At 37.4% G+C, this 12,382-nt stretch overlaps 1 protein-coding gene across 1 annotated transcript; it reads left to right on the plus strand.

Moving 5' to 3' along the window:
* Nucleotides 1-1,824: 1,824 nt before the first annotated feature.
* Nucleotides 1,825-2,862, plus strand: LOC141714036 (uncharacterized). The gene is made up of 2 exons (XM_074517583.1): nucleotides 1,825-2,580; nucleotides 2,698-2,862. Exons 1-2 carry the CDS (start codon nucleotides 1,825-1,827, stop codon nucleotides 2,860-2,862), a joined length of 921 nt encoding a protein of 306 aa, XP_074373684.1.
* Nucleotides 2,863-12,382: the final 9,520 nt, after the last annotated feature.

Here is a 12,382-nt window from a genome sequence, read left to right on the forward strand (position 1 = left end):
TTTGAGGAAAATGCTTTATATTAAATGTGAAATTTTAAAAAATTCTTAATTAGAGGGGTCATTATCTTATTAGGGGAAGGCTTTATATTAGATATGAAATTTTAAGAAGTTTAATTGATTGGCCTTTATCTCAGTCACTCAAAAGCATCAACTTGTAACAAGATGAGTTTTGTTCTCCTCTTCCCACCATTAACTCACCCAATACTTATAATCAAATTCTAATACTTGCACAATATAAACCATATTCAAAAAACAAAATATTGCTAGATAATTTTGGATTTAAAATAGAACCAAATCAAAGAAAAAAAAAATCTTATGCAAGTTATGTATAGATCTATAAGATGGATGATGAATAATGTACCTTGTGCACAAATCTTAATATGTGGGGTCATCTTACTACGTGCAGTCTATCTTCTCTCCGATCACACAGTTATAAACTCTTTTCTTTCTTTCTTATCTCTCTTACTTACAAGTTTGTTCTAATATTTTAAAGTCTCAATACAAGGTGTAAGAAATAAATAAGGACTTCTTTTAGCTCATCAAAGAAAAAAAAATAATTAATTGCTTTGTCATTTTATATCTTATTTAAAATCTATAAGATCTTAAAGTATCAACATGTAACCAGCTATTATTACATAGGTAACTTATTGATTTAACAAGTCTTTCAATATATATTTTAGAAAATAATATTTGATTTTTACAAGCATATCACAATTCTATAGAATCAAAATTATTACTCCCTCCGTCCCTTTCAATTTTGTTTTTGTGAATAAAAATTAAAACATTCAACTTTTATTCAGAAAAAGAAAATTGTAAAAATAAGTTACATAACTATACTTTTTATGCACGTTAAAATACGTGTCGGACACTTCCTCAGAAATGTAAACAATTGGAAGGGACTGACGGAGTATTTCTTATATATTTTTGTGAATTATAATATTTATAAGATAATTTTATTTACAAAACTAATAATTTTAAAGGTGGATAAAAAATTAAATATCACACTAGTTGTGTAATTAATGCCATGTCATCTTAAAACTTTCAATATATAAAAATTAAATATCACACTAGTTCTTTGTATATCCTCAAAACTTAAAACTTCTGCCACGTTATCTTATAATTGTAAAGAAGAATCTTTAAACTTATGTTATGTGATATGTAATTGTAGACATAAATTTGTAAATTGGTCACTAACAAATCTTTTTCTAGATCTAAACAGTTCTCAACATTTCACCATACTAAAACTAATCCCAATACTGACATAACCTTGTAGACTACTAAGATCATATAATCTGCTTTGAAACTTAACTCCACTAAAATGTTATTTTCATTTTTGTTTGCTACTATTGCTCGAGAAATCCATGAACTAGCTTCTAAATTCTAATATAAATCAATCAACTAAACTTATCGATATCATCTTTCAAGGTGTTACAACACAGTGATTATTTGTAAGAAAATAATCTAAACTGTTGTTTTTGAAATAAGTTAGTGTTATTTTCTGTTTTGGAATTAGTCTTTGGTAGTAGAGTGTGTTAGGAGTCTTGAGAAATAAATGGGGTAGTTGAGATAATGTAGGATCGGAGCTAGTTTGTAGCTAGGTGGTTATTTGCTTTCTTTTAATATCCTGTACCTGTACTCTTTTATTATTATTACGTATCAAACTATCAGCAAGAGTTGTGCTTAGTCTGTGTTTCTATTCTTGCATACTTGGCTGATAAACGAAAGTGTGTGTGTGTTTATGTGAGTAATCCCACTGTTTAGAGTCTTCATTTGGTATCAGAGCACTCCTGGTGGATGCCCAAATATATGCCAAAGCAGATTGCGATGGAGGTGGTAAAGAGCAAAGAAGGTTCCTTGAGTTTGAGCTATCCGATGTTAACAAAAACAAACTATACAGCTTGGGCCCTTAAGATTAGAATATTCATGGAAGCTCATGGGATTGGGGAAACAATCGAACCGAAAGATCCAAAGGAAACTATTGAAGAAAAGACAGATAAGGTGGCGATGGCAGCAATCTTTCAAGCAATTCCTGAAGACATACTATTGTCACTGGCTGAGAAAAAAATGGCAAAAGAAACTTGGATGGCAATAAAAACTATGTGTTTGGGAGCAGAGAGAGTGAAGCAGGCTAAAGTCCAGATATTAAATGCCGAGTTCGAAAGTTTGAATATGAAGGATACAGAGATGATAGACGACTTTGCATTGAAGCTCAATGCACTGGTCACCAACATTCGTGCTTTAGGAGAAACTATTGAAGAAAGCTATGTGGTTAAGAAGTTACTCTATTCCATGCAATCAAAATTTTTGCACATTACATCATCCATTGAGCAGTTTGGTAACCTAGATGAAATGTCAGTTGAGGAGACTATAGGATCGTTGAAGGCACACGAAGAGCGGGTTCGTGGGAAAACAGAAAACACTAGAGGACAATTGATGTTAACCGAGGAGGAATGGGTAAAGAGAGAGAACACCGAAGGGAAGCTCTTGTTCACAAGAGAGGAGTGGATGAGAAGGTCGAAAATGACTGGGACAGAGACGTCTCCAGGAACAAGGACTCGAGGTAATAGCAGCTATCAAGGTGTACGTGATAGAAGCAAAATCTGTTGCTTTAATTGTCACGCGTATGGACACTTTGCTGCAGAATGCAGATGACCTCGTCGTGACAGGGATCAAAAGCCTGAAGTGAATCTGACGCAGATACAGGATGATGAGCCAGTTTTGCTCATAGCAGAAAAGGGGGTAGTACCTAGACTGAGTAACAACGAAAGTGAAAATTTTGAAACAAATATCTGGTATTTGGATAATGGGGCGAGCAACCATATGACGGGAGATCGTTCAAAGTGGAAGGAGTTGGACACATGATTGGCTGGAAAGGTGAGATTTGGAGACGGTTCTATAGTTGAAATAAAGGGAAAAGGCTCTATTATGTTTAAGACCAAAAGTGGAGGAAATGTCGTGCTGCGTGAAGTGTATTTCATCCCAACTTTACGGAACAACATCATAAGCCTTGGTCAGCTATCTGAAAGTGGGAACAGGGTTATACTAAATGGAGATTTTCTGTGGGTCTACAGTGATGATGGTCGTCTAGTTATAAAGGTAAAGAAATCAGTGAATAGACTATATAAAATAATCATTGAAACATGTACATCTGTGTGTTTACTCAAGAAGTCGGAAGAGTCTTCTTGGTTGTGGCACTCTCATCTTGGGCATGTTAACTTCCAAGCGCTAGTCCACATGTCCAAGAATGGGATGGCATACGGGGTACCTCATATAACTCAGCTGAAACAAATATGTACCGGATGTTTGATGGCAAAACAAATCAGACAACCGTTCCGTTGTCAAACCAACTTTAACGCAAAACAAGCTTTAGAACTGGTGTATGGCGACTTGTGTGGACCAATCTCTCCTCCAACAAAGACCGGAAACAGGTATTTTTTCTTATTGGTTGATGATTGTAGTAAGTACATGTGGGTGTACCTGTTAACTAGTAAAGATGAAGAATATGAGGTGTTCAAAAAATTTCAAGTAATGGTTGAGAGGGAAAATGAAAAGAAAGTTAAGGTGTTTAGGACTGATAGGGGTGGAGAGTTTAATTCGAAAGCTTTTTCAACCTATTATGAAGACACAGGGATCACGAGGCACCTTACAGCACCATACACTCCGCAGCAAAACGGAGTGGTCGAGAGGAGGAACAGAACAATCATAGCTATGGCTAGAAGCTTCATCAAAGAAAGAAAGTTACCATCATGGTTTTGGGGAGAGGCGATACGACATTCAGTATATGTGTTGAATCGTCTCTCAACTCGATCTCTCTCTGAGAAAACCCCGTATGAAGCATTGAAAAGAGATAAGCCTGACATAGGACACCTTAAGATATTTGGGTGTCTAGCATACATGAAGATACCGAGCACACTTGTAAGCAAACTGGAGGATCGAAGCAAGGCCACAATTTATCTTGGACGAGAACCTGGTTCCAAGGCCTGTCGATTGTATGACCCAGTTGTGAACAAAATTTTAGTGAGTAGGGATGTAGTATTTGATGAACAAAAGACTTGGGACTGGGAAGAAAATTCCGAACAACAGAACAAGACGGAGGGGGGCTTTGTCATGTTTGATTCAAGTGCTGAAATGGAAGCTGATGCTCATCATGACACTGAACCAATGTCACCAGTTCGTAGCTCAGGCACCAGCACTGATACTTCTGGTACGCAAGAAACTGAAGAAGGTGAGAGGAGTGTGAGCTCGGAACAATCTATTTAAACTGTGCAATCTGACATGTATGATGAGAGGCCAAAGAAGTTCAGGTTGTTGAGCGAGGTATACGATGAATCGGAAGAAGTGGAGATAGAGGAAGAATTGATGTTGGGAGCTGTGGATGAGCCACTTAATTATAATCAAGCTATGACTGAGGGAGTTTGGAAGAAGGCAATGAAGGCTGAAATCGAATCTATAGAGAAAAATGAGACTTGGGAGCTAACTGAATTGCCAAAAGGACACAAAGCCATAGGTCTAAAGTGGGTTTATAAAGTAAAGCGAGATACAACCGGACATGTCACTAAGCATAAAGCTAGGCTCGTGGCAAAGGGATATGTCCAGCAACAAGGAATAAATTATGAAGAAGTCTTTACACCAGTCACACGGCTTGAGACAGTTAGGTTGTTATTAGCCCTGGCAGCTAAAAATGATTGGCAAATACATCATTTAGATGTAAAGTCTGCGTTTCTGAATGGTGACTTAGAGGAAACAGTTTATGTAGCTCAACCTGATGGGTTTGTGATAGAGGGGAAAGAACATATGGTCTACAAATTGTCAAAGGCATTGTATGGGTTGAAACAGGCACCATGTGCCTGGTATGCGAAGCTGAGGAAGTGTCTGGAACAATTGGGTTTTACAAAGTGTCCCTATGAGCATGCCGTATATCTGAAATGGGAGGGAGAAGAAGTATTAATTGTAGGAGTATATGTTGATGATTTATTAGTTACAGGGACGAGTATTGAAAATATAAAGGTGTTTAAAAGGCAAATGGCTAAAGAGTTCGAAATGAGTGATCTTGGGCAACTGTCTTATTACCTGGGTATTGAAGTGAGTCAAGAAAGTGGATATGTGAAGATAAAACAAGCTGCATATGCAAGGAGTCTATTGGAAAAAGCTGGGCTTGAGGAGTGTAATTCTGTGAGATATTCGATGGAACCCAAGATTCAAATGCATAAAGATGAAAATGGAAAAGCAGTGAATCCAACAAAGTTTAAAAGTCTTGTTGGTGGCCTGAGATATTTGGTACATACTCGTCCTGATATTGCGTATTCAGTAGGTAATGTCAGTCGTTATATGGAACGACCAACAGTGCTGCATATGAATGTAGTAAAACGGATCCTTAGATATATCAAGGGGACTGTGGAGTTTGGATTGATCTACACAAAGAGATCAGGTGGCTACTTCCTGAGTGACTACTCGGACTGTGATTTAGCAGGTAATGTGGAGGATAGAAAGAGCACGGGAGGCATTGCTTTCTACTTAAACGAGAGCCTGATTATCTGGGTTTTGCAAAAGCAAAGATGTGTGGCTCTTTCATCATGTGAAGCTGAGTTCATGGCTGCTACTACTGCAACGTGTCAAGGTGTCTGGTTATGGAACTTACTCACTCAAATTACAAGTGTGAAGCCTAGTCCAGTTGTGATTTATATTGATAATAAGTCGGGTATAGATTGGGCAAAGAACCCGGTATTTCATGGGCGTAGCAAGCACATTGACATCCGGTTTCATTTTATCTGTGAATGTATTGAGAAAGGTGTTAATGTTGTTAAACACATCAGTACCAGAGAGCAGCGTGCAGACGTGCTAACAAAGGCAATGACTACTGCTAAGTTCGAATGAATGCGAGATTTGCTTGGTTTAAAAGATTTGCAGATGGCAGTTTAGATTATGGGGGAGTATGTAAGAAAATAATCTAAACTGTTGTTTTTGAAATAAGTCAATGTTATTTTCTGTTTTGGAATTAGTCCTTGGTAGTAGAGTGTGTTTAGGAGTCTTGAGAAATAAATGGGGTAGTAGAGATAATGTAGGATCGGAGCTAGTTTGTAGCTAGGTGGTTATTTGCTTTCTTTTAATATCCTGTACCTGTACTCTTTTATTATTATTACGTATCATACTATCAGCAAGAGTTGTGCTTAGTCTGTGTATCTGTTCTTGCATACTTAGCTGATAAACGAAAGTGTGTATGTGTTTGTGTGAGTAATCCCATTGTTTAGAGTCTTCATTATTCACACTATTTTTCTGTCAGTTTTCCAACTAATTTTAAAAACAAATCCCGAGGGAAATGCATCATATTAGATGTGAAATTTTAAGAAATTCTTAATTAAATGGGCGATTATCTTATTAGGGAAAAGGATTTATATTAGATATAAAATTTTAAGAAGTTTAATTGACTAGCCTTTATATGAGTCACTCAAAAGCATCAACTTGTGACAAGATGGGTTTTGTTCTCCTCTCCCCACCATTAGCTCACCAAATAATTATAATCAAATTCTAATACTTACACAATCTAAACCATAATTAAAAAAAAAGATTGCTCGATAATTTTGGATTTAAAATAGAACCAAATGAAAGAAAAAAAATTAAATCTTATATAAGTTATATATTGACAGCGGTTGAAGCATTACTATGGAGATACGATATATTGTGACGTGGTTAGTGTCATTTTATTGTCAACTTGATCTCGGAATTCTACGTCAAGCTAGAAACATAAACCAAGCACTTCTTGAGAGGCAACCCATGTTTGTTATACATCAGTTGTTGAGAAAAGAAGAAAGAAGGAAGAAAATCAGAAGAAATACAAAAAATAGGGCAATTTTTCCAAGGGCACGGCGCGCCCGTGCTGGTGTCTAAAGAGGCCAAGGTTTATTACTCCGGCGGCTAAAGAGGAGAAGACAAGGTTGTTTTCTAAGTAGATAGCGAAAGAGAGGGGTTTTCTACCTTCGGCTAAGGATGGTAAGGTTCTCGAGATGATCTTGGATATGGGACGGGTTTTGTTTTGTGAGGCGCCCGAGGCTGTGCCTATGAGCATTATTCGTGAGTTCTATGGGAACGTAAAAGCTAATAAGAATGGGTATTCGGTGGTGCGTGGGTTGACAGTGGACTACAACCTGGAGGCTATTCACAGGGTTATCAACCAACCTGTGAGGAAGCCAACTCAGGAGGAGTGGGTTAGTAAGACGGGTAAGACTTTGATTTGGATTTGATTATGGCTATGTTGTATATCCCGAAGGCACAATCGAACTAGTATCTAAATTTCCCTGCTTCATGCATGAATAGGTTTGCTTGTGCTTGGAATTCTTTTATTTGTGCGAATATCACGCCTTCTTCTCATGTGCATGATGTGACTGTGGATCGTGCGGAGTTGTTATGGGGGATTTTGCAGGGAGATTATATGGATCTCGGTTCTGTTATTCATCAGGGTAATTTGCAGTTTTTACATGGAGGCACTATACGATCTATCCCTTATGCCTCGATTATGACCAAGCTTTGTGTTACGGTGGGTGTTCATTGGCCCGCACACGAGCAGCTTCGGTTACCGAGCGCCCCTATCGACAGTTCTACGATTTAAACATGCATGAGTCGTATCATGGGAAGGATGACAAGAAAGGACATGGGTACACTTATGATCATTTACCGGTGGTTCGACTCAGGCACGCAGAGCAACATGGATAAATCAAATTGGTGAGGCTAGTTATTCGCAGCAGCAGTAGCCGCAGGAGATAGATGATAGTGCTAGTTTAGGCTCGACGCAGTATAGGCATTTGATGAGGTAGATGGATGCGATGTATGAGTCACAGAGCAGGTTTGCGTAGAATCTTACTCAGGCATTGGATACAGCATTTCGAACCACGTTAATTGACATACAATGGCTAGTTTTTGGAGAGGATTCCGTGTATCCGCCTCCTGACACTCCACCCGTGGAAGGTGATGATCCTTCTTCTTCTGAGTAGGTATGCCTAGATTCCTTGCTATTACCTTCATCGAGGACAATGAAATTTCTATGTTTGGGGGTGATAGTTAGGGAATATTTGTGTGTGAGTCCATATAGATGCATATTTATGATAATTTATTTGATATAGTTTGCATATTTGTCATGTAGTTATTTGTTTTTGTTTTTGTTTTGCGTATTTGTTATCATGTTAGCATGTTGCATATAGTTATATTAGAATTATATCAAGATCCCTTAGTTTACTTTTTCGATTGGTTTGTGATGTTTATTTGAGTGTAATGATGTCGTATAGAGGAATGTTAAGTCCTAACGAATTGATTTATATGCTAGAAACAAGAAAATTTTCACTAAGTCTTATAGGTTGCTTGAGTGCTAGATCATGATCATGACTTGTTTGTTTGTCGATGTTTAATCACTTGTTTATGTCTAGAATTTATGTTGTTCTCTTAGTGACAAAATAACATGGATTTTTAAAATTGGAGAAAAACATTGGATATTAATGCTAGTTGTGGCTAGGTGTCAAATGGCTAGTAGCTGGCTCATATTTATAAGAGTAGTCTAGGGTTGAGCGAGATGGAGTGAAACGCACTCATTCAAAAATTATTGGAAAAAAAGAAAAAAAAGGAAGAGAAAAAAATATGTGTTATACATAATTGATCACGAGTGGGCTCTTTAATACTTGAGCTATTAAGTTCTAGGGGACTTTGTGCCTAGAAACCTAAGGCTTTTGTAGTCTGGGATCCGCTAACCTAACGCTCGCTATATGGATATTATTGTATAAATCTTTTTTGGACCTCGCTCATTGCACGATCAAATAAGCATGTTTATGTTTTTTATGTGTTATCAATAAAAGCATGAATCCTTGTATAACTCTGATAAAATGGAAGTGTTGTCAGTTATTTTGTGTTTTCATTTATTCTTTTTTTAACTTGTGATTATCTCGACTAGAGGTGAGATATGATTATTGGTCTAGTTTCAAAAGTATATATGTTAAGCAATTGCACACACACATGTTTTTGGTTTGTGAGTTGATTTATGAGATTTGATTGAACTTTGTGTGAATAATTGCATTCATTGAGATGTTGCTTATTGATTGATTGGTTTAGTTATTCTAAGGGGATCATTGCATTCATGTTAGTTGCATTCATGCATTTTTATTTCTTATTTTTGAGTATGTTATTCTTGAGGACAAGCATTAATTAAAGTTTGGGGGTGTGATAAGTGGAATTTATATCCACTTCGAATGCTTCGTAAAGGCTTGAATTGGTGTTTTGTACTCAAGAAGTCTGTGTTTTTGATGTTTTTTCGTAGTATTTTGCATTTTAGGGCATATTCAAAAGAAGGAATGGATATTGCATGTTTTATGCTTAAAAGAGTGTTAGGATGGAACCTCGGTCGATTGCGCACAATACACTAGCACGAGAAGGTCAAGAAAGCAGAAAAATTCAGATTTTCCAGAAGCTCTTGGCGGTCGCGCTGGTCTTGGGAGCGGCAGCGCCCATTTGGCAGGAAGTGAGCGTGCCCGTGCTGGTATGCGGGGCGGCCGCGCTATGTCGGGATTTCAGAATCCTGATTCTATTATGAGATTGGTTTGCTGGACTCCTGATCTGTTGGGCTGGTATTTAAAGACTTCTAAATGACGTATTTCATATAAAAGAGCAAGGAGATAGCAACAAAGACCTAATAGCATAATACAACGAAGGAGAAGAAGATCTTATTTTCTTTGTTGTTTTAACCTGATACTCTTGTTAACGTACTTTACTATTATTATTATTATTCACTTATTATTATTATTCACATAAGCTGGACATCCCCAAATCTTAACATGTTTAAGACTCGGTTTCCTTTCTTTCCATATCTCCTATGGAGTTTGAGGAACAGATTTGGAAGGCACCTTATTCAGTAAATATGATGAAGTTTCCAATGCATAACCCCACAGGAATACTGGAAGATTCACATAGCTTATCATGGACCGAACCATGTCTAACAAAGTTCGATTTCTCCTTTCAGATACCCCATTCAACTGTGGAGTATATGGAGGAGTCCACTGGGAGACTATACCATTTTCTTTGAGATAAGCTAGTAAATCTCCATTCAAGTATTCACCACCTCGATCTGATCGAATAGTTATAATACTATGTTTGGTTTGTTTCTCCACTTCATACTTATATTCTTTGAACTTTTCAAAGGCTTCAGACTTGTGTTTCATCAAATACACATATCTGAATCTTGATCGATCATCTATGAAAGCAATGAAGTATGAAAATCCACCTATGGCTTGCGTAGACATTTGTCCACATACATCTGTGTGTACCAATCCTAGTATATCTACAGCCCTCTCTCCATGTCCACTAAATGGAGATTTGGTCATTTTACCCAATAGACAAGACTCGCATGTAGGATATGATTCAAAATCAAAGGGGTCAAGTAACCCTTCCTTATGCAATGTCCATGGTCTATTTTCACTATTATGACCAAGTCCATAGTGCCACAAGAAAGTGAGATTTTCATCATCCCTTTTTCTTTTATTAGTATGTTCAATTTTTAGTAAATTATGCTCTACGTCACATACATACAGACCATTGTTTAAAATACCACTTCCATAAAGAACGTTATCTCTAAGAATTGAACATTTATTATTCTGAATAACAAACGAAAATCCATCCAAGTCTAACATGGAATAGAAATAATATTCCTCACAATCGAGCGAACAAAATAATAATTAGTTAGAACAATAGTCTTGCCCATAGGCATATATAAATGAAATGATCCTACAGCTTCAGCAACAACTCTTGCTCCATTTCCCATCCGTAGAATCACCTCCTCTTCTTCAAGAGTCCTACTTCTCCATAGTTCCTGCAACGAATTCCAAATATGAGAACCACAGGCGGTATCTAATACCCAAGTAGAAATTTGACTTAGTGACATATTCACTTCGATCATGAACATACCTGAATCAGAAGCGGTAGTCTCACTACCCTTCTTCTTCTTTAATTTTGCAAGGTAAACCTTGCAGTTCCTCTTCCAGTGCCCTACCTTGTTACAGTGAAAGCAAACAACTTTGCTCATGGGGTCTTCAGCTTTTGGTGGAACCGGCTTTTTCTCACCTACTTTCTTCTTCTTGGAAGGGTTCTTCTTCCTTTTCTTAGGATTGGAACCTTCACCAATTAGAAGAACAGAACTCTTCTTAGGTGAAAATTCGATTCCGCAGTCTTCAACATGTTGTGGAGTTCAGGCAGGCTGACATCCAGCTTATTCATGTGAAAGTTCACAACAAATTGCGAGAACGAACTCGAAAGTGATTGCAAGACCAAGTCTTGGCTCAGCTCCCCATCCATGGCAAAACCAAGTTGTCCAGGATGTTCAATCAAATTGATCATCTTAAGTACATGGTCATTCACAGATGATCCCTCAGACATCCTACAACCGAACATTTCCTTCGATATCTTATATCGAGCTGTCCTCCCTTCCACATCATAGAACTCTTGTAGATGCATAAAGGTAGTGTGAGCATCCATATGCTCATGTTGCTTCTGTAGCTCAATAGCCTCTTCGAAATAAAATAGTTCAACTTTATCACAAAATTATCTGAGAACGAAACAACATAGTCACCTCCTCAAACACTTGCAATTCCCTTTTGTTACCTAAATGCTTCTACTTCTTCGTTGGACTTGGATCTTAGGTCTTAGATCTTGGGTCTTTCCTTTTTCTAATGAAACAAAGACGAGTAACTCCTTGTTGGTACACCTAAGATTTGTGTCTTAGAACAAGGATCACCTCACTTCAGTATGTGAGGGCTCTGACAAAGATAATGATGTTGGTGGAGATTAGGTACGTTCACATTAGTGAACTAAATGCTTAAAAAACCTTTTGCACTTGACATTTTAGTGATCTTTTTTATTTTCATCTAAACTTTAGAATAATATGTTTATTTTTTAAGTTTGGAAGTTGTGGTTGGGTTGCTTTTGATTCCCGTCATTTTTTGATATAAATATTTTATTTATATATATGTACTTCTCGTAGTAATGAATATAATACAGAATTGAAACAAAATGTCCATAATTTCTATCAATATACCCATTTTCTACGGAGATTACCTTTCAAAAACCCCATAGTTCCCACCATCTTCTAGCCAATACTTACCACATTCATAACCGACGGTACGAAATGTGTGGTCGGAAATGATTTCCAGCATGATCAAAAAACTCGACATACCATGTGCCGTGGATGGTTCCCACCATTCACGGGGCATCTAACTTGAATGGCTCCCACTCCATGTTGGACTCCATGTTGGATTGTAGTTCCGTATCATGCGGCTGTACACATCAACATGTGAGTCCCACATTGACTGTGGTCATCTTCATTTTCCACCAATGACATTTCCCACTTAGGCATTTC

This window comes from Apium graveolens, chromosome 3 (genome assembly GCF_009905375.1).
Source record: "Apium graveolens cultivar Ventura chromosome 3, ASM990537v1, whole genome shotgun sequence".
In the NCBI taxonomy this organism is placed as follows: Eukaryota; Viridiplantae; Streptophyta; class Magnoliopsida; order Apiales; family Apiaceae; genus Apium; species Apium graveolens.